Raw genomic sequence first — 24899 nt, 5'->3', positions numbered from 1 at the left:
ACAAAAGTTTGAGCAACACACGGTGGTTTGACATCCTTCAAGCCTTCTTCATTGAATATAATGGCCATCTACAGGTTGGACAACAAAAAGAATAAAATTTATACAATATTAAATTAGAACAGCTCAACAACAGTGTTTTCTCTGTACAAGGTAACAATTATGGTTGTAACAGCTCTCTTTTGATTACTGAGTACCTTCTTGCTGAAGTTGCTAAACAACAGCAAAAATGGAAAAGAAAGCAGTCATCGGATCACAGATATTAAATTTTGGTCTCCACCAAACACCTTCTAAAGTATTACTGGTATATGGTGGCCCAGGGCTGCCATACATTATATGCGAATTGTTTTGATAGAAAATTAATAAAATTAAGAAAAAAGATTAAAATATTTTAAAAAAAATATAAAGATAGAATTAAAATAAAAGTAGAATGAAATAAAAATGAAAGTGAAATGAAAACAAAATCAAAATTAAAAGGAAAGTAAAAGTAAAGTGAAAGCAAAAGTAAAATAGAAAGAAAAGTAAAAATAAAAGTAAAATAAAGTAAAATTAAAACAAAAATAAAATAGAAATAAAAGTAAAAGTGAAATAAAAGTGAAATGAAAACAAAAGTAAAATAGAAATAAAATTAAAATCAAAATTAAAAAAAAAAAAAAAAAAAAAAAAAATTTAGAAAAATTAGTGGCAGTTCTGGTCCGCGATGGCCCACAGCTGCCATAGACCAGCATTCCTTGCGATCTCAACGGCACTACTGAAAGTGCTGTATACATATAGCGCCCCCAAGGGCGAGAGTCTGTGATTATAAGCCTGAATATGAGTATGAGACTGACCTTACGTCGCTCATCATGCATCACCGTTAGGCATTTTACTGTACATGACGCTGTGTCGGTCAAGCTTATGGAAGGAGGATGAGTTTCTCAAAGGAGATTTGATGAAATATGTGAGACTAGGGCTCCAGCGAATGGAGATTCTTGATTTTGTGAGCAGGGACTACCCTCAGTATGCCTAGAGTGTGCGAACTTTGGATAGACGTATGCGATGGTAGAAAGAGGGGGAAGGGGACTCCGAACACCATCAATGTTAAATACGTGTATGACTGTGACATTGCGTTTACCATGTAACCAACTATGGGTTGTTAGATCAAGTTTGTTAATAAGTGGAAATATTTTTCCACGCTGGTTCAGACTTGATCATTTTTTTGGTATTAATAAATTGGTTCATTCTTGAAATATGGTGTCCCCCAGGGATCTGTTCTCGGACCCGTCTTATTCACATTATACACCGCTCCACTAGAAGACATCATTACGAAATATAACCTAAACTACACCATGTATGCAGATGACTCGGGAATTTACGTCATCTGTGATAGGCCAGCTGACATTTTATCGAATGTAGAACTGTGTGTTGATGATATCCGTTCCTGGATGAAAATGAATATGTTAGTCCTAAATGATGACAAGACAGAAGTTATACAGTTTTCGTCAAAGTTAAAAACTGACGTTGAACAACTGACAAGCCTGAAAATCGGTGGATCAGACATAGTTCCATCCCCTTCCGTAAGAAATCTTGGTGTCAATTTACGAAATGACGGCTCTATGTCTGATTATGTTAGTCAAATTTGCAAAAGTGGGTTCTTTTCCCTATATAGGATTGGCAAGATTCGCAAGCTGCTTGATAAAACCTGCACAGAGAGACTGATACACGCATTCGTGACATCACGACTCGACTACTGTAACAGTCTATTGAATGGAATACCTAAGTGTCAGTTAAGTCGCCTACAATCTCTTCAGAATGCCGCCGCTCGTCTTGTATGCTGTAAACGTAAATCGGACCACATCACTCCAGTACTGATTGACTTGCATTGGCTACCGGTTGATGCTAGAATTAAATTTAAAACTCTGCTGATAACGTTTAAGATAATTAATCACATGGCACCACTGTACTTATCAGAAATAATTAGTTCATATGTACCCACAAGAAATCTTCGTTCAGCGGAAAAGCTGCTCCTAGTCAGACCCACTGGTATTTTTAACAAAACTTACGGTCAGAGAGCGTTTTCAGTCTGTGCACCCACTCTCTGGAATTCACTTCCACTAGGTATTAGAAATTCAAAGACCATCGACAATTTTAAATCTGCTCTCAAAACTTACCTTTTTAAACAACATTTTTATTGAATTTTGCAGATTTTCTTTTTACATCAACCTTAAATTTCGCCCTTTTTTAAGTATGCATTGTTTTTATTAGCATTATTTTCTTATTCAAACATTTATCTATTTTACTAGCGTATTACACATATTTTGTATAGTTTCAAGTTACATCTGTATTTTAAAATTCCAGTCTGTGTATTGTTATGGAAAGCGCACTGAGACGCAGTGTAGTGCGCTCTTTTATAAGAAATAAATTATTATTATTATTATTATTATTTTCTTCATTTTATTAATGTTTTTATCTAAACAGTTCGCATATAATATATGGCAGCCCTGGGCCACCATACTGGTATATCCCTGTTGTAGGAATCTGAGTGACATCTGACAATACTGATTGACAGGTATTTGAAATATCTGCATATAGCACGTTTCTTACAACAGGCCAAGAATATTCACACTATGTCAATCAATCAGTCTACATGAATTTACTCACCATGTGTGATAAAGAGGAACCATGTCCCTGTAACGCTTTACACACTGTCAACAAAAAACAATGAAAAAAAAGATCACAAAATTACATGGATACATTACATACAACAGTTCATAAAAGTTACATGTTGCTAACAGGATCAGAAGTTACGTTCTCTAAGAAGTAAAGGTTGGTGTCCGTGTAAGATTTTCATTGGGTTTGTTGTACATGTATTAGGAAAATATTGATATCAGAATATATTTTTTCAAATCATTAGGAATTTATCTGTACAGGGCTACAACAAAGAGTATATGTGATTAAGTATTTCACCAAAGGGAGCAGTGAGCATGTGATCTAGAATTGGGGATAACAGAGAAAGAGTCAAATCAAATTCTAGATCACAAGCCCACTGCTCCCTGTGATTTCACATGAATATTTCTACTTTTTGCATGCAGGTGCTTCTCAAGGAGCTTTCTGAAGGTCACAGACTATATTGAAAGACTAAACACTGAACTGCTGAGATGTACCATTGAAATAACTAATATATTATCTATACATATAAAGAAAATTGGTTCCAGACAGTTTTGGTACATGTTCTTCCTTTCAATGTTCACAATGGTATGTTTTCAATACACAATGAAAATCTGAAGAGACTTTAACTACAATCGTAATAAAATGTGCCAGCAGAAAAATATGCTCTGGCTAGTGTGAATGCCAACTACAGTAATAAATTATTTTAATTTTGTTTGTTTGTTTGTTTGTTGTTGTTGTAACATTGTTGCCATGGCGTTTTGAATACCCCTATGAGGACCACATTGGAAATAAGTGTTTTTAAAAATACTTTTATGTGTTATCCTCCGTGATTTTTTATCCTTGTATTTTAATATGTACTTGTATAAATTTTTACCCAAATAAAATCATATCATGTCAATACAAAAATTATATTAGCTGGTGACTTACCTATTGGAAATTCTACTTCAGCTAAATTCATTAACCTAACTATTTCATTTCTATCTGTTGTTTCAATTTTTACAAAATTCGGTGTACCAACTTCCGGGTCCAAACCTGGTTGGGACAAGGAGAGATTTACATTCATTACAGGATTTTACGAGAACATTCATAAAAGGGAAGGGATACCTTATGAAATTTATCTCTGATGTTTATATTGTAACATAGTGAATTCACAGGGTATCCTTTCCCTTGAAACGAGTACATTATGTATCTCACAGGGCTTGAAATTAACTTTTTTTTTTCTGTGGTACTCCCAGTGGGTTACCAATTTCAGAAAGTGGTTGTCCAAGGCTGGTGACCAGTAGTCCCATATTCCTGCACTGAAAACAGAGTTTCTCTATTGGAAATATGTGTGTTATTGAATATTTTCAAGTTTGTAAGTCTTCCACCCTTAAGATTAATCATTGATAAGACTGAGTGGGCTACCAGCTGCAAATTATGGTAGCCCCATGACAAGAATTGGTAATCTGTGGACACAGTAGACTGTAAGATACATTGTGTTGGTCCGCCCTCACCAGTGAGAGGGGTTGACTGATGTGAAAGGATGCCCCATTAGGCCATACCTTACAGACTACGGACACAGGACTATTGTTCATTTTGAGCCCTGGTCTTACAACACAGTACAACAATCAAAACATATAATTTATGGTAGACAATTCTGAATAAAGTACTACACTGTGTCACATGTACTTAAATTACACTTTGAACTCCATTACATTACTGCAGGTAGTTTAACACTTGGTGCCTAAAAATAAACTGTCATGAATATATTCATGAATTTTGACAACATGGTAGTCGTCTCTATTTCAACATTTAGTTCAACATTTAGTTTACCATGCATGTAGTTTGATTTCACCAATTTTGCCAATCTCGAATCCTTAAAAGCGCTACTACCATAATGTTTTCGTCAAAGAATTATTACATTTCTACTGCGTATCATACAGTTGCGAGACTGAAACATTTGACGATGTACATAGACTGTCAGTACGGAGAACAATTTAGAGAAATAAATACGTGCTGTTGACATAGAACAGCAAATAGAGAAATGGGTAGAGTTATCTTGCATCTATATGAACACATGAGTGGCTACTTCACATACTGTTCTTTATTGTTCACTTGATATCATCTTGCCAACCTGTTAACTCCTACTTTGAAATCAGTAAATCATTTACTGTTGAAAGAGGTCACACCACTTAGTGACCCGCTCTGTTTCTCGCTTCTCTATACCTTAGTCATCTCAATCACAATAACTTAACTTTTACAATGTAGAGATCCCACCCAAAACACCTGTTTTAAAGTTCCTTTCACTTAATATAAAGAGTGTCACTGTGATTTATGTTATCTAGATCTCATACCAGAGTACATGTACGCCTGGCTTGACTCCGACTTGAGACATTTTTTTTTGGTGGGGGGGGGGGGGGGGGGGGGGGTGGGGGGTGGGGGTCAAGGGAATAATCCTTCATCAACCACCAGTATCGCAGAAATTGTAATTCATAAAATATACATTCAGCAGTAAAAGTGTTGTTACCATCAAGTAAAACAACAACCTCAACTAAGTAAATGACTGACTTAGAATATAAATGTACATGTTACATGTATATAAACAACCATTGGGTGAACGCTCCCTTCTCATGATCAATATATACACATTGTGACACTATGATGTACCAGTACCATATCAACAATATCATATTAATGTTTTGAAATAATTAGCTGTGAATCATAAAATTTCTCTTTATAACAAATCAAAATTTCTGTTGGCTATTTGGCAAAAATCTATACTTATCAGATATCAACTGCATTTTATCATGAAGCAAATTATCGCATGTTTTCTCACAATTTTAATTGACAACTGCTGTTGTTAATGAAACCGACATATTTTGTAATTGATATGTTTGCTTGTCTGCTGGCTTTACTGATAAAGTTCTTGAGTTGCAGTGTAAAGTTCTTGAGTTGCAGTGTAAAGTCCTTGAGTTGCGGCTTGACAACATGCAGTACATGTATATCACTACTGCATGTATCAAACCTACATTGCACATGCACCACTATTAACATCTACACTCTGCATTCTGTTTCAACATTAACTTACTGTAAGGCTTAAAAAAAATAATTGTTTGATTCCGGTTACCTGACCCCACCTAGCTTTTCACTGTCGATACTAAACTTTTTTTTTTAAGTATTCAAGAAAAAATTAATACAATTGCAAAAATTGTGAAGTCTCACGAGAAATAATGGATGCAGCTAGAAACTGACATCAACTTAAAAAGACAAAATAAAACTGTTCTTCCAATCTGTAATGGCTGTACATCTGATGAGATGAAATAAACAACACAGAGACCATTTGGAAACCAATGGAAAACCTGAACTACACACTCACACAGAAAAACTAAATATAATAAAAACTTGAAAATCTACCGACCCCACCTATTCTAAAATTGAGCATAATCGGAACCACACAATTTTTTTTTATTAGGCCTTATATAGAATTCTATGACAATGAAAGGTTATTCTCCGATAGTTTTCCCTTGATTGACCAAGGACAATAACTCATGTCCTACAAATAAGGGGACTTGTCGCTTCAGGTAAAAGACAACAATTGACAAAACCCTGAGGTCACAAGTATTTTCTAACTGAATGAAGGGAATAATATATCATACCGATGCAAGCATAAGTTACAGAAAATTGGGAAAAAATAATAGTAATTTTAAATGTCTTGACTCATATTTCAAACACTGCAGAACCAGTTGACGTAGACACAGGTCGCTGTGATGTAGAACAACTGGGGTATAAATCACACATTTTCTGCTCAAGTAAATACAACTTGTTTTTGCGTGTACTATAATGAATATATAGTGAATCTCACCTTGAAAAGCCACACTGCAATCTTGAATGAGTTTATATGAGATATGTCTCTTGAGTAGTTTACGTACTGACTGTAGAGGATCAATAACAACAACGCCAGGATTGTAATGTATATAGTCCTATGGAGAGAGAGAGAGAAGGGAAAGTCAATACCAACAACGCCAGGATTGTAACGTATATAGTCCTATGGAGAGAGAGAGAGAAGGGAAAGTCAATACCGACAACGCCAGGATTGTAACGTATATAGTCCTATGGAGAGAGAGAGAAGGGAAAGTCAATACCAACAATGCCAGGATTGTAACGTATATAGTCCTATGGAGAGAGAGAGAAGGGAAAGTCAATACCGACAACGCCAGGATTGTAACGTATATAGTCCTATGGGGAGAGAGAGAAGGGAAAGTCAATACCGACAACGCCAGGATTGTAACGTATATAGTCCTATGGAGAGAGAGAGAAGGGAAAGTCAATACCGACAACGCCAGGATTGTAACGTATATAGTCCTATGAGGAGAGAGAGAGAAAAGGGAAAGTCAATACCGACAACGCCAGGATTGTAACATATATAGTCCTATGGAGAGAGAGAGAGAGAGAGAATGGAAAGTCAATACCGACAACGCCAGGATTGTAACGTATATAGTCCTATGGGGAGAGAGAGAAAAGGGAAAGTCAATACCGACAATGCCAGGATTGTAATGTATATAGTCCTATGGAGAGAGAGAAGGGAAAGTCAATAACAACAACGCCAGGATTGTAACGTATATAGTCCTATGGAGAGAGAAGGGAAAGTCAATACCGACAATGCCAGGATTGTAACGTATATGTATATAATCCTATGAGGAGAGAGACAAAACATATTACTAGTAATTTTCACCTTTTTTTTTCTGGAAAAGCAACATTAAAAAATAAATAATATCAGCATACAATTTATATACATATTATTCCACTTTACATAATATTTCTGGGTGTTAAGCCCAGGAAAATATGACTTTTTTATGGACCTTGCCGTGATGAATCAAGGACAAGAACAGTAATAAAACTCTCATTTATATGCGAGTATTTTATTTTTTTTATGGCTGAATACAGGAAAATATTGGAGAAGTTTATACAACGATCTGAGTACAAACCTAAGGTGGCCACATGATGAAAAGTACGTCCCCAACACACCAATCTGATTAAAATCCGATGTGTTGTAAACTTTGTGATTTCTTTTTGGCTGTTACGTTTACAGTTGTTTGTTCTTTCGTGAGTACTCGTTACATCCATCTGACACAACACCATTATGCATAGGTAATCCCGTACCAAATCTCATACTTATGGGCAGCCAATCAGAATCCTTCTTACAATATATACATGCAACATTCGAAATTGAAAGAAAGAGGACCACCAAACAATGATGATAACATCGTTGTCTGTACTCTGTGCTTGTGCTCTTTTCGAACACAGCGCTCTGAAGTACTGTACCAGTATATTTTGGTGCATTATGTGTTCTCATTCTTTGAATGAATTCATGCCTATAGTGATGTGTCAGTTGTATGTAGTGGGCGCTCACAAAAAAACAAATGACAGTAAACATAACAGCCAAAAAGAAATCACGAAGTGTACACTATATCGGATTTTAATCAGAATGGGGGACACACAGAAATATACATGTATATCAGAACACATCTTGATATTTGGCTATGCAGAGTTGAAAGCATTGATTTGTGTATGAATGGTGAAACTAGACACACACACGCACGTTTATATATTGTAAAACATTTCAAGAGGTTGTGTATTTTTCAAGTAAATAACCGACCATGACTCAATCAATCACCTTTCACGGCCAAATGTTATCAATGATACCGGTTATGATTATGTTCAAAATATCTGTTCTTCTAATACCACTTTTGATCATTTTAATCTTTGAGTAGCCTTCAGCGAAGATTACATGTTTAATGGTCACGTCTCCCCACACAGCTCTAATTCTATTCAGTGGAATACGATGTATACTGCACACACACACATACTTTTGTACATGTTAAAATACATTGTAAATCAATAATACTTTAAAACGGCACTAGGTGCAACAGGATCATTTTTGTTCGATATAATAACTAAATTGTAACATCGTACACACCACACACCCTTGAATCACCTGGGAGTAAACAAACACATATTTGTGTAGCAGTACATGATATGGCATTGTGCAGTACATGTATACGTGACTACATTTTTAGGTCCACACCCAAAAATCAGAACAGCCAAATGAATCAAGATGTCAACTTATTACTATATTACTTACAGATAAAAGAAATCTGTAGCTGACGATGTAACAACGTCTAATTACTGGTATTATTTTAAATAATATTCAGTGAATATATTGTTGATCAAAAATACAATATTCCAGTAACAGCTAATGCAGGGTTAATATGATCGATTCAAATACAGCTGATGAGACACACACATAGTATCAGTGCTTTGTAATACAGTCATTAAATGTTAGACTCTGAATGAGAGGAATATAAGGTGTTGAGTCATCAAAATTACAAAACTAGAACTCAGCGTGTGATTCAGTCAAAGTAACTATAGTTACCGTGTTTTGCTTTCAATTCTTTCCAATTATGAACCAATACTAAATGATTGCAGCCTAATGATTAATAGTGAAATTAATCTAATAATTGGAGTTCAGTTTCAATTCATACATACATGTACAACACTGCATAATTTGGTGTTTTTTTAAATTCCACACCCTAGTTTAGCTACAGAAACCAGGTCACAATCAATTCAGCTTTGATATGCAAGTAGAAAAACATGTACAATGATACATGTACACAGAACAATATGACAGATCTGGTTTTTTTGTACTTGTACATGTACATGTAGGTAAACTCATGTGGGATCCCCCACCACCCTCCCCCACACCTACCCCCACCCCCTCCCACCCCTATCCCCGCCTCCCTTTCGGCCTTCTGTGAACTTGTATTGATTGCGTATACTGCTATCAACTTTGATACTAGTATTGTAGTTCTGACGACACACCCAATGTGGTAAACGTGACATCATCACTAGGGTTTTCCCATAAACCTTTGCAGGAAATGCCAAAGGTGGCCAAAACACATGTCAAGTGCAGCATGGCTTGCTTGCTTTCAAGATTACAAAGTTGAGTATTAAGTTACTGAGGTGCTATGTTATCACCCTAAAAAAAACCCATGTAAGTTGATAGCATACAATGTATATCAATACATGTATACTGAAGGTAGAAATATAAACCAGACTGGACTTTTCCTATAAGATGATAACAGTAATCAATACAAATGTACTGGTCAGAAATAAGCCTGACTGGACTCTTTCCTTTCACAAAAACACTACTGCAGAGCTTTCCATGCATTTATGGGAAGTAAATTCTTAGTAGTATGAACAAGATAAACGAGGAAGTTACTGAGACTGTCTCATACACTATAACATTTCCTCTACAAATATCTATGCTACTACTGTATAGTCAGTCTTATGGTTTATTACCTGTAGGTTCTTCATCATGTTCTGACATTTGATATCTCCCTCATCAGCTTTGGCGATGACGTCTGTGAGTTTATGAATAATCACATCAAACGGGCCTTGTTCCTCTAGCGATTTGGATAAGTCTATCTGCACGTACAAAAAAAAGAAGAAGAAGAGATACAATACCATTAACCTTTTTACATATTACCTTGTTAATAATTTGACTATCCTTAATTGTGTAATGGGTTTTAACATGATACCCCAATTATCCTACAGCAGTACTTAGTGTACAGAAAAGCAATTTTCTTGTTCATAATTGTAAAACGTAATTTTCTCTCTCTCTCTCTCAGTATCTGCCCCTGAGAAAGAAACAAGAACAGAATTACAAACAATCGATAAATGTATTTACTAAATCTGATCAAGTTCCTAAATACAGAAACAACATTTACAATGTACCTACTGGTAAGACTTCAGGGTTTGTTCTGTTGGTTAACAAAGTAAACTTCAAAGCTTAGATTATGTTAAAGCTGCAACTTCCAACATGTTTTGAAAATATTTCGTTCAATGCAATAACTATATCGTAATATTGTACAGTATTAAATCACCTGCCGGTGACCCAGTGTTTTTGCTAAGGGCAGTAAGTAGATAAAATCTACCAGGATTCCCACGTCATTTTATCTGGTTCCCAAAATTGCCATAGACTCTATGGAGAAACACTCATTTTTCTCCCTTTCCGTTACTCTAGGGTTCCCGAACCTTAGCAAAAACACAGATCACCAGTGGGTAAATGTGTTTGTGTAGCTCAGCCTCTACACATATGATACAATAACCTAATGAAACTGATATTAGGTCAGTACCCTAAAATCAGTGCCCCAGATGTTTTGACATTTTCTGCCTGTTACTATACAAATTGTGGATAAAATCAACCTCTAACTAACATGTACAATGTCTAATTATTGGTATTTGACAATTACTAATTCTGCTTGTCTGATCAAAAAATTACTACGGTTACAGCTAGTGTACCTTTAAAGGTAGCTCACAGGAAATGAAACCTAGAGAGAGGCATTTCACTCTTAAGGTCTATGGTAACATAGACTTGTCTTAAGATGGGTACATGTACATGTATATATATAGAACGTATCGATCATATCAAGTATGTAATCTTTCACTACGGAAATGAGACAAGATGATCCTACATACATGTACATGGTCAGGCAACTCTACACTGTATACAAGTGAGTATACATGATGTACTGAGAAAATATTTATCTATGCTCTAGACTTTAGCTTGCAAGTATTTAGCTGAAACAGCTAGTGTTTGCACTAAATAAATCAGCATGTGAAAATGGAATCACTTTCATTGGGAAATTCTGAATAACCACAGGTATGAAATAAAAGCAAAATTATTTCAAATCATTACATTTATTCACAAATGTGATGTGGCTATAAGTCTGCTGTAGTCAATAAGTGTTTATCCAAAAAAAATTGCCAAAAATGTGAAAAATTGTATATCTGCTAAAATTTCTGTTCACAAAAAAAAAATACATATTCCTATCCCACTCTACTTCATTCTAGTAGTCTGCTCAAAATAAAAATTTCACAGGAAGACAGTCAAGTGACAATATATCTATTTCTGCAGATCATGTCTACAGAAATTACAAGCTGTCACTTTCCAATCCATGGTACAGTATTCCATTATGCATTGAATATCAACTTTCCAGGGAACACATTGAAACAATGATTAATAGCATTCCGTGTGTGTTGAGTCATGCCTACATGTATATATATATGTGTACACTATAATGTACTACTACTAAGTACAAGCTGTGGCATTCTTGAAATAATTTCAAAATAATTTACAATGACTGCTTTCAGTGCTTTTCTGATAACAGTGTTCATACATAAAAAGACATTCCTAATTACATAATACACAAGGTAAATTACTAAATTTGATAACAGCTGTATTCCTGATTGGTTATTTTTTTTTTCACAGCCAATTGTGATAATACCACAAATGCCTTTTCAATACTTTTTGATGAAATTGATGTAGTCTTTTATAGGACAGTGCAGATAACACAAATGTTAACCTTATTATATTATGTTGATTTGTACATTATGTAAGTACTTATATCTTACACTGTGTATGTGTATTTAGCTGATAGAGGGACGCTTCAGTGTACACTGTATTTGCCTAGATGCATAAAATCGGAACCTATGACTTGGGTGATATTTTTATAACAATAAAAATAACTTGCTAATTAAAATGTATAAAGCAATCTGGGGAACATTACATAACTTCTCCCTCCTCCCCTATATACAAATGTAGATTATACTGAATTAGTGTTTTGACCAGGTTTGCTATTTTTGTACAGAATATTAATGCCAAAGGTTTTTTTAACTAGGAACCAGAATATTACATTGTGAGCCTGGGGAATATATCCACAAAATCGGGCATTTGTTTATGCTATGTATTAGCCCACAGACTTGGCTACATTTGTGTATATGACTCAACATTTTAGCATTTCAGTAAACAACATTTTTAAGCCAGATACAAAGTATCCAAGTCTATGGGCTGACATGTGTGTGAAACTACTGTGGTAGTCTAGAGACTATTTGTTGGGTTTGAATCTGATCTGTTGGGTTTGAATCTGAAGATATCTTTACATGTGTACCTGTGGTGTGGGATAATATGATCTTCAGATTCAAACCACATGGACAGCCGGCAGCCTCTAGACCAGTGTGAAACTGTCCTGAACATACATTAATATAGCATGTCACATGAATCTATTAAACACCAAAATTTGGTGTTCTCCTATCTCTTGCTATGTGGTGACTCACAAGAAATGACAGTTTTTCTCATTTTGACTCACAACAACAAAATTTGGTTATCATTAAAGGGCACACTGCCAAGAACTATAAATGTTCCTTTCTATTTCCACTACATTGAATGTGAATTTACACTAAGTAATATACATGTATTTAGAGTACATATATCCACATTTTCCTTTATCAAAATGTGAATACTGTAGAAGTGTGTTGATGATGTGACATCACAATGATAATCATCTTTGGCTAAGACTTAGAAAAGTGAGTTTAAAAAACACAGTATGTGAAGCAACCAACGGAAGTTGTAACTGATCATTACACAGGATGGCAGTTGCCTATATAAAAGTACATGTAGCTCTGCTCATCACAGATTCAACTCAAGTGTTTACCAGGCCTGTCTTTTAGAATGACACATCCTAATAAGGAAGATTGGTGAAGATGATCATTCATCATAGCACTGTCTACTTCCTTATGCAATATGTCTTAAGTTGACACATCACAGGTCTCAGTTTTTATAAATGCTGATATCATATTATAGATACATGTATGTACAAAGCTTAAAGAAATTGAAAGAGTTCACTTCCTTTTAAAGTCGCCATATGGATGAGCATTCAGTATTTATTTTGGATTTTTAATTGATAAAACAACTTTACTATGTTTTGCTACTTAAAAAAACAATGTGAAATAACATATGCTAAGTCCTTGTTTGTAACTCAATAAATTGCAAAACAGTAAAAAAAATGTCTAAAATTTTTTATACTTTTATCATCTTTTTGGCAATGTATTGAGTTATGAATACATAATTGGTATGTGTTATTTTACTCTTTTTTTTCAAGTAGAAAAGTAGAAAAACATAGTAAAGTTGTTTTATCAATTAATTAAATACCTTAATTCTCATCCATATGGCCACTTTTAATTAAACTAGATAAAAAAATACACCTTGACCTTGATCATCTACATCACACATATATACACCAACAAACACATTGGCACACACACGTCAATACACGCATATTCGTACAAACCCCACCTTTTTTAACACTTACACATACATACAAACGCATACCCACACAAATGTTAAACATGTACATGTTACACACACATGTGCACATGCACATAAACGAACACCCTCCTCCCATATGATACATACATGTACACCCACACATAAAATGAGACTCTTAAAATTATTGTGGTGTTAACCTTTGCTCTGTTCTACATGTAGAGCATGAAAGATCCAGTTGTCAGGATGACTGGATCTTTCAGACTGTTGTATGTCCTATAATAAAGGTGAAGAAAACTCTTCCAATAATACCACACACGTACCATCTACTCAATTCTCATTTAAATCTGAAAATGGGCTTTTTGTTCAAAACATTTCATACATACCATCACAGGATTATATAGGAATTTGCCGGAGTATCTAGATAATTCCATAAATGTTTTGAAATAATGTATAATTCATAAATATTTATAAAATGTCTACTCATGTAGCGAAACTTGTCTGGACCCGTACTAATGACTAGGCTGACTTTGAGTTGTTGAATCTTACGATACAGGTCAGCGGGTTCAAAAAAAGAAGAAATAACAAGAAAATGAATGTGTGTGTACACAGTGATGCTTTCAATTCATACTTGTACTTTCAACAGTCTGGGTGCTTTTAGAAATAACAATTAGAAGGAGAAAAAAACTATGTACATGTATGAACCATTTGATTACTTAAAAGTCATAAATTTCAGCAATAAATTAACTTTTTTACAAAAAATATCAGTTTGTAGTGTAACTGTGTTGTCACTTTACGAGTCTGGATGCCAATGTGGTGTGAGTGGAGGTGTAAATCGTAACGATACTGTATAGGAACTAGATTAGCAATAAATTAAATCTTTATACGAAGATACAAGTTTGTGGTGTTGTCACTTTACAGTCAGGGACATTTGTGATATCTTTGTGATCCTGCCATAGAGGGCATCATTTTAAACAAGTTTTCAGTCACCTTCCATAAATGTAGGGTCAAGGCTGGTCAAGAGAAATATATGAATAAAAAGTGTCCGCCCAACTTTGTTTGATAGCAACTTTATCTGTCTTTTTATCCATCACAGACAATAGCGAGTTCTCTGTGGGATTTTTAGTAGAATTGATGGGTTCCAACCTATTTATGGACAACAATAGAAGTTTTATTCATGTACATGGTAATAACAAGGTGAACTTTTGACATGCATTTCCTCTGACCTTTTCATTACTTCCACAGGAGTAGTAGTACAATATTGTATTGTACTACAAGGTTCAGTGAATATGAATAACTGATTGTCTTGTAAACTGTAACATAAACATCATAACATTTACTTAGATAACTTTATAAATTTATCACCATGGGACAAATACATATTACTTCACTGAGGAATTAAATAGTGTACGGTTAAATCAAAGAGTGAAACTGAGTTTTGATTGATGTTGCTAACAGCATGAAGCTGCGTACTTCCTGGTGATCAAGACATTTTGTATGTTGAACTTAACAGATTTGCTTTTAATGAAACACTAATGCATATCTTAGTATCTATAGACCAGCGACATAAAAGATTACATGTACTTTAAAGACAGTTTCACTTCTGTTGCCTGCAGTGACCAGACCACTTGAAAGCAATACATCTATTCGCAGCAGGTGTTTTTGAAAACCTCCATAATTCTATTTGCGTTTTCTGTAACTTCTCTGACCTACAGCTATGATCTGAGTACATTATTACATTAACTTAAGCAACTAAATGTACTTTTATTGTCTTGTAACTGTCACGTAAATGTATTTCTCAGTTACTTGTAATCTTAAATGAAAACATGCCAGTGTTAATGTACACCCTAAAGGCATTTCATGACATAACCATCATGGGACATTTGCCAATACTCAAGATCAACTTTTATCATTTTTTAGGACCTGAATAGACACAGTAGAAGTCTCATATGCATGTGATTTGAGAGTCAACTGTCACATACATGTATGTTAGTTTCAGTTTCTTGCCAAACTTTGCAAAGGAGACAGCTGCAGTATTAAAACTACATATCAATCTCAACAATCCGAAATGAAAGCTATGAAATTATTTTATGTTGAAACTTTTGTTTTGTGCTAAATTTGTAACAAACTTGAGTTGAACTTTCACCTTCATAAATGTTTTATTGCACTTTCATGTAAACTATATATACAAGTACTATTTACTGATAACTTTATACCTGTACATACTACAACCTGAGAAAAAATACCGATGTATTTACTTACCAGTGGTATTAAAAGTTTGAAAACAGGAATGAGACAAGTTTCAGACAAAGAGATACAATAGTGTTGGTAACTTATCAAAGCACAAACATCACATGAGCCCGGATCACATGATAGAATGCTACACGTTTTCCATTACAACTTCAACAGATATAAACAAACTGATAAAAAACGTCACCTGACCCTACATTAGTGGCACCCCCTGTTTGTTTTTGTATCAGTTCAGGCTGATATTGTTGTTTTTACCTAATTTTGTCTTTCCTTAGCTCCCTTCATTCAAGCCAATACACTGGTGTTTTTTTGTGGGTTGTAACATCCATAGAGATAGGTATCTTGACTGCTCAATTTTGTTGTTTTACACTGCCTAACACTGAAGTAATTTTAAAAAGCACTTTCTCTGTGGTACACTCATTTGTAGCATTCATATAAAAGTGTAAAGTATACTGTTTTAATTGGTTTATTTACACGCCTAGCATGTGGTCTTCGTAATGTGGTCAATTAGTAAATGAAATACAGTTATAGTATATACTTTTACACTTGGTATGGATGCTACAAACGATTGTGGTACATACAGAAAATGCTTTACGTTGGTGTTATGGGTTGTAACCATTTACACTGAGTGCCTGACTGTAACAGCGTACTTTCTCTTAAAGCCACTACAACACACCACAGACACACACCAATTTCTTGCGGTCCACCAAAATATGGTGTTTCCATATCCCTTTTACTAGTGGTGACTCACAAGAAATCAGTTTTCATCATTTTGACCCAGACCAAAAAGTAATGTTAGAAGACACACTGGGTACTGGGTACATTGGTTATCATACTAGACACTGATAGGAAAGAAATATGGTTTCATTTTCAGGTGTTGAAAGTGAACTGCAGTAAATCATCATCACAGAAAACAGAGACTCTGCAGGAAGCCAAATTTCAATCAAATATGTGAATGACATTAAAACAGTGCAACATATTGACATCCTAAATGTAAATATGTTGAGATATAATAAAACAAAACCTGTCACACCACTATATGAAATGATAAACTAGCTGTGTGACCTTGTCATGTGTCACTACAGCTGGGATGACGACAAAGTGTGTAAATCTGGATTCAGATTCAGATTCAGAATGAGATTCACAATAGGGAAAATGTGAGACTCAGATTCAGCCTCATAGTCTTATATATAGAAAATCATGATGACACAGAATGAAAGCCACCAAACAAGAAATAATACCATAGAGACTACAGGAAATTGTCCCACTTCACACCCGCCATAAAAACATTACTTCTACAGACTTTTAACTAAGATTAACAGTCTGAAAACTCTTTCTAAATGGCCACATTACTGATACTAGTACATCATTGGACTAACACCTACCAACAAACATACATATACATCAGCTGAACTTTGACATTTCACAAATGTCTCCATGGCAAGCTATTTTTTCCCTATTTTCAGGTAATTTTTCGAATGCAAGCTGTGCCCTTTCCCAACAGGTGGGTGTGAAGGGGGAACATTACCTGTAGTCTCAACAGTATTACTTCTTGACTACCACACCTTTCGTGGGTGTCATTGTAATTTTTCAAATATGAGACTTTGAGAGACTCAATATGAATATGAGGCTATCTGAATCTGAGACCAGATTTACATACATGGTATAATGGGTTATTACTTCAACTCAACATGGTATTTGAAATAATGAGATATACATGTATGTATAATGAGTATGGCGATATTACCACATCATCATGTGTGTGTGAGTGGGCAGTATTTTCATTTCAGGAAATTTAATCTTCTTAGGTGAAGAAGGGGATCAGCTGCTACACCGTGCCTTGTTCATATTTATCCATTCAAAACAAATATTGGAAAATCCAACAGATTTCTGCTGACGTGGAAATAGTAATGAAATATTTATTTTTTTACAGAGAATCGAGGTTTTCTATGTTACAGTAAACCGATCACTCTCACACTTTTTAAAACACAATACTGTACAATGTAAACTGATATTTCCAGGATTGATTGATAAACTCTAGTACATATGTTTTGGGAGAGTAGTTTACTGTTAACTAATCAATATTGTACATATCATATACACCAAAGCAATCAACTAAAAAGATTTTATCGAAATGTATGGATCCAATCTGAGAGAAAAATCAAAACTTTAATACTGTATTTGTATCACAGTCACAAGTCATAAAATGTCTTTATCAAATGTTTTTAGAAGTTTTTCCTTGCCTGCAGTTTTGTTATATATTTTGAATTTCTCTGATTTTCTTGAGATGAAGGATTTATGTTATGAGATGATTCTGTCAGTTATATGATGTAACAGTAATACACGAATGGAAATTTTACTTTGAGTTTTGTATCACATACAGTAGTACAAGATAAGAAATGAAAGACCTAGATTTGTATCCCTATTTGTCAGACAGACAGACAGACAGACAGACAGACAGACAGACAGACATAGCCAGACAGTGATAGCAAGACAACCAGACAGACCATGACAGAAAGACAGACAGACAGACAGACAGACAGACAGCATTATCATTATATCCTGTACAGTGAGGGGGTGGAAAAAAGGCTAGGCTTACACATTACAAGTATCACCACTGCCAATCCCATTCCACTCCTACTGATAAACCGAGGCCATAGAAACTTGAGTTGTCAGAATCAATTTACATTATCAAAATATCTACCCTTCAATTTCACCTTCAGTTTATCACACCAGGGTAATTTTGAGTATTTTAAAAATAGTATCCAGCCTTCAATATTGATATATCAAACATTCAGTCAAAACAGGGTATTTCTGATGTGTACTTTAGGAATACTTATATCATGTATACATGCACATTTTCACAAATTAAAATGCTCTGCTTTGCATCCAGAATCAATTTACGCCAAGGTTATATTTTCAAGGTAGCAATCCTTCAATTTCAAAATATTTTAAATTTTCAGCTCATCAAAATTGAGTTCTGGATTGAGATTATTTTAAGGTATCTGCCCTTTGATTTATACTGTATAATAATATTCGTTTATAGTAAAATAATATAGTCATAATTTTTTTTGTCAAAAGAACAATAAAATTTCAATAACTGCTATGCATATAAATTATAATACATGATTGATGGCTATCCAAATTTCCATGTACATTTTTGTGTAGGTAATATGCCATGGTCTATCACAATACGAGGTCAACAATAGTTCAGACTTAGCATTGGGGGGGGGGGGGGGGGGGGGGGGGGTTGAGTTTCATACAGATACAGGTACTGTCTTTTGAGTTTGTGTTAAGTTCCATATAATTGCAGTGAGTGTATTGGGTTGAGTACATCTGTTGACAGTATCGATCCCTGACCTCAGCTGTGTTCACACACCAGCATGTTACATTATATGATAGACTCCTCATTTTAAGTGAGGTTATGACACAAATGAATATGGTACCAAACCCTGTATCTACCTGCATCCACTTCATTGTTAAGCTATAATTACAAGGACATTGTTTGCCTCTTCCTACGACAGTACTCAACATGTACAGCCACCAAGAGATCCACTGACAATCCAAAAAATGGCACACATTCATATTATATATTTAATTAATATCAATGTTATTTTCCAACCATGCGGGCTTTGCAAACACAAGATTTACTAACATACTGCATTGGAATTCATTATGCATTGTTATGCAGATTTTTTTTATACATGTATGTATTTGGACTGTATGGTCAGTTTCAGGCTTCACATTGAATGGGTTACAAATCAATGCCCAGGCTATTCATGTGTTAATTTGTTTGGTGTTTAATTGACATGAATGCGAATATAACCCAAAGTGGGAACAACACAAATTGTTGAACATCGAAACTAACCAAATTTCTGCCAGTATGAACTTGTCCCTACACGTGGTGATGTAAGCTATTGGTGATGTAAGCTATTAGTCTATACGCATAGTGACAAGAGGAAAAAGTTTAGCAAACACAAACAGACACCCACCTCACTATACCTACATTTACTTTGTGTGTAGTCATGGAGGAGATGAAACACCATGTACATCAGTGATTCATGTACGAATGGTGGCCAGATCTAAGCTTCTATAAACACATACCTCAAAGCAAGATTCTTTTAGAAGACATCAAATGAAAACAATTATCCCGCCCCTTACAGTACTGCAAGGGTTGTGGAATGGGATATTGAGAGAGTATACTTTGCCTTTTAAGACATACAGACATGGCAACATACACGTAGTTATCAGAAACAATTTAACTGGTAGTATCAAACAAGAGATAATGGCAAAAACTTAGTTTAAGTAAAGATGTGAAAACATTGTTGCTTAATATTGCCTCGACCAATCATCAACCGCATGAGGTATATTTTGTATGTAAGGGTCCTGATATTGACAAAGTGCAATTTGGATCAGAAACCTCCAGCAATGATACAAAACAGTTTTGCAAGCTTGAAGTTAAATGAAAATCAGACGTGATGTCGTCTATGCAACTTTTCATATTGCGATTCTCAAATTACAATAAATTATATCAGTTTTCATAAATGCTTGTAACTTGGATGTACAAGCAAGCAGACTGACAAGAAACTATTCATCAAATTATCAAATATCAAAGCCGAACGTAATGTTAATACTTGGTATGATTCATTCATTTAATATATACCATTACTCATGTCCCCACTATGATATCAAATTTCATTTTTGAAGTCAGTTCAATTGTCCTCAATTGCCTTTATGCAAAATTTGATTTTTTGTTCAAGCAGATTCATTTTTAAACAATGGCATTGTAGTACAACTGAATATAATAGACTTTACCTCATTTATGTCTAAACAATGACCTTAATTTGCAGTCTTTTGTGCCAAAAATAACATTTTCTTCATCTAAAATGACACATGCTAAAACTGATCTGGTCACCTGGACATCCCTAGCAACATTACTACCACCAATTTTAAAGATTAAAATATTTGTTCTTGTTAAGGCTACACATTGCTGTCTCTTCAGAAGAATGCAAACAACTACCAATCTATCAGTCTACTATCGAACCTATGTGTCAAATATTTGCTGAGTTGAAGAATTTGTTTGAAAATAACAATTTTTGTACCAAATGTACACGTCAAGGATTTTTATCATCTTGTCTTAAATAACTAAAGTATTTTCACAACCCTAAAAACATTCCCACCAAATTTCAGATCTGGATGAAGACATCTAGAATACAGTCATTTAGTTTGAATCATATGTTGGCCAAGACAGTGACAATATTTAATTTAAATCGCTGTGATAAAAATAAATATTGAATATTTTTTATTTATCTTTTAATCAAGTGCTCATGGGGCTTCAGACAGAAGGGAGATCAATGCTTTAGATTCTTATCATGTTGCTAGCAAAACCTTGTGATATGATGGATGAGTACCACTGGGCGCCAGCCACAAAGTCCCATTGGATCAGACTCAGAGACCCATGCAGCTCAACTCAAGACAAATGCAACCATAGGGTTAGTCAGACACCGTGCAACTGATGACAGAAATAGAGCTAAAACATGTCAAGAGATGTCAAGTGTTTTTAATCAGAGAAGATCTGTTGTAAATGGTGACATTCTAGCCCTAACACTGTATGTAACTTGTACCCTTGTGGACATGTTGGAGTTCTGAGATTTATATGTTACAATGTTTATGAAGAGTTGTGGGTTAAAAGTAGGTCATAGCATGATAGTATCATATGATACTAACTTGTCTACATGTATGTATCCAGGACTGGATTTTCTAATTAAAATTCTGACAACCCAGGTACACAATGTACACTATTAAAGGTCAAGTTATTAATAAACAAGTTTTAATAAATCACTTCTCGGATTAATTAGACCTCCAGAAATCGATGACAAAATAAACAAAGATTTTAGGATAAATCGTTTTTGGATCAATACAGAGGAAATTAGCTCTGAATTGCAAATACTACACTTATCTCATCTTTAGCTATGGTCCCTGGTGCATTGACATAGCTAAGGTCCTTACAGAGAGCTTATATACATGTAAAGGTGAAATGGCAAACTGACACAGTGTCATGTTGTCACAAAAGAAATATTGGTTGAGTTGGTCACATGGGGTAACTCGGACAGACTGAGTACAATGTGTGTATCCCAACGGAAACAAAAGTGAAGTGAAACTTGATATTTTGAAAGCACAATCATGGTGAGTAAGCACTGCAGTAAGCTTAAAGATTTTAAAATGTTACAGACTTGCAGTGTGGTGTGTATCTATGAGAACCGCAGTGTGTCAATACATATACAATGTACACGCATATGGAGTCATGGTGGTCAAATGGTTGGAGTGGTTGGCTTGGAATCTGCAGGTTGCAGGTTTGAGCCCACCACTGCTGTTTGTTTCTGAATGGTTTAAAGTCTGTGGGCAAGATTTGAACCATGACTGTGCTTCAGTCAACCCAGCTGTATAATCGGGGACCTGGTAGGATAGATGTTGCAATGTGAATACTTCAATCTTATGTGCTTATAGAGGCTGCAATGGATAGTATCTTTATGATCCCAACGGTGCTGAGGAAGTTTAGCGGGCTGGTGTGTGTGTCACTATAGATCTGTGCCAGGGGTAATAATAACTGTAAAGTGTTTTGAGCACACAGCAGAGCTATGTAAAAAAAACTTGCATCATTCACTATCTATTATTATCTGTGAGAACAGCAGCCTGGCATGTACATCTATCTCTGAGAAATGCAAACTGTATCAGGATGTTTAATATCTAGTAATAGATCATATCATCGAAATATTATCAACAAATACCTTGAATATGTTGGGTGTGGGTAAACATTAATAAATAGGACACTACTTCAAAACCACATCAGTTCTTTATCATTACTGAGTTATTCAATATTTTTCATGATGCAATAATTACTCCCCAGTCTGAGCATCATTCGGTTAAAAGTACTGAATTCACCCTATTTTGGTCACGAGTCCTGATGAGCACTTCTTGCGTTTTGGAAGACAAGGCCTTACCTTACAACAAACCCACAGTTATTTTGAATGATAAATACATTAATACTACATGTATAGTCTCGGTTCAAAATTAACCATGCTACAGGTCACACAGACTACTGAGTACTAATGATTGTACTAAACTAGATGTACATTATTCCATAAGGTGGAAGTCAGATAGACCAATGGAATTCAATAGAAAAATATATATAGTATAGTTTTGGTAGTACTGGAACTCTTTCTTGGTTGTAACTCGGAGTTTCACACATTGTGCGATCATCAGACAATATAAAATATACAAATGTTTATATATATATGTTATATATAATATGGGTATATTATTATTACATTATCATTTATTTTACACACATACACACACACATACACACACACAGACACACACAATGACATACACATACAATTGTACATACTGAGGATTCAGGGACACTGTCACAGCAATAAATTATCTGTGATGAGTTAGTATATATATACAAAGATTGCACCTACCTGGACTAGGTCTAAATTTGTTAATCTGAAAATCAAAAGTAAAAAAAAAACAGAAACATTTTTTAAAAAAATGCTTTTGTCCAAATGTTGAATTATTGGGATGTGATTATTTACATATGATGTAAAGACTTTTGCTGAATCAACACATTTGGTTTCAATGCATGTAAATATCCTATTCATCCTATTCATTAATTTCTTATTACAAACATGGGTTAGCCAAAACTTGCAAAGGGGTGGGGTTAATTATCAGATAGTCTAAATCTAATACTAGTATGTACCATGGAAGTATAATTCCATGTATGTACATACGTACATGTGTACATGTTACTGAGCAAGATAGTTCTTTATAATAAATGAAACTATTAAAGTCTTTGGTAGTTTTTGTACTGTACATGTACATATTATTATTAAACTATCAAATAAAATACATGTATCGTGTGAACTTCTCTTTGTTAAACTGATTTTATTTCACATTTCAAGAACTAAAAGTTTTACTTAAAAGGGTTGTTTATCACTGAAAAAATGAAAATGGCAAGTTTAATATGTGTTATGAACTCCGAGGTCATTGACATTTTTTCAATGCTATTGCTACTCATACAGTCATAGGCGGAGCGAGATCAACAGATTTTCATTCATTCCACGACGGCAGATTAATCCAGTTGTACCTGTCGCTGTGATTTCGTCATGTGCCATATGTTCGCCTTCTATACAGGTATACTGCCAAGTTCGATTGAACTAAGACATGTACATGTTCTGTCTGGAAATAACAACCATCCCCGCCCAAAGTTACACACCATAGCGACCTATTGCAATTTACATACCTGCATTGCTCCTTGAAATCATCGAAGTTCAGTTTCTTTCTTTTCTTTTCACTCAACCAATATCCGACTTTCTTCATCTTTGCCGTGATTCTTCTCGTGGGACAATTAGACTAGGAAGTGCACAGATTAGTTGCTGACGAAGAACTGAGGTCTAATCACCATGATGTTCACTTGGCTACACACCATAATAACCATCACGCTAGCCAGTCACCCTACACTTTCCCAGTCACTCCTCTCAAGTTGAACCGAACCATTAAGTGATAGAGGGGAAGTGGATTATGAGGGTCAGTTCTACTTCCCAACTCTTCTTTATCTCATGTGAAAATATAGTCTAATATAAATGATATGATAATTAAAATTAATTCTTTAAATCTTAAGTCTTTCAATGGTTTAAAATGATGAGTTTAGACCAAATAATGCCCCTCAGCTTCCTTTAAACTAAATCAGTTCGTCTGACCCACCCATATCGAGGGATCAAAGGTGCTCCTGACGTCAAAGGTTAAAGTTCACAGTAAGATTTCCGTGTTTTTAGATTTAAATTTCTAATTATGC

General features: G+C 34.8%; 1 protein-coding gene across 1 annotated transcript in view; it reads right to left on the bottom strand.

Annotated features, from left to right (window-relative positions):
* LOC144448343 (inositol-tetrakisphosphate 1-kinase-like) overlaps positions 1-24513 on the bottom strand; it is a 35334-nt gene extending 10821 nt beyond the window's left edge. The window contains exons 1-7 of the mRNA XM_078138552.1: positions 24348-24513; positions 23527-23551; positions 9985-10110; positions 6488-6605; positions 3574-3678; positions 2638-2681; positions 1-68 (exon numbers count right to left, since the gene is read on the bottom strand). The exon at positions 1-68 is cut by the window's left edge and continues 92 nt beyond it. Of these exons, the coding sequence (XP_077994678.1) occupies positions 1-68; positions 2638-2681; positions 3574-3678; positions 6488-6605; positions 9985-10110; positions 23527-23551; positions 24348-24424 (563 nt within the window). The 5' untranslated portion in view covers positions 24425-24513. The remainder of the gene's footprint in view (positions 69-2637; positions 2682-3573; positions 3679-6487; positions 6606-9984; positions 10111-23526; positions 23552-24347) is intronic.
* Between the last annotated feature and the right edge of the window lie 386 nt (positions 24514-24899).

The sequence above is a fragment of the Glandiceps talaboti genome, chromosome 2 (genome assembly GCF_964340395.1).
Source record: "Glandiceps talaboti chromosome 2, keGlaTala1.1, whole genome shotgun sequence".
NCBI lineage: Eukaryota > Metazoa > Hemichordata > Enteropneusta > Spengelidae > Glandiceps > Glandiceps talaboti.
The sequence above is the reverse complement of the archived record's forward strand: the minus strand, read 5'-3'. Positions and strand labels throughout refer to the sequence as shown.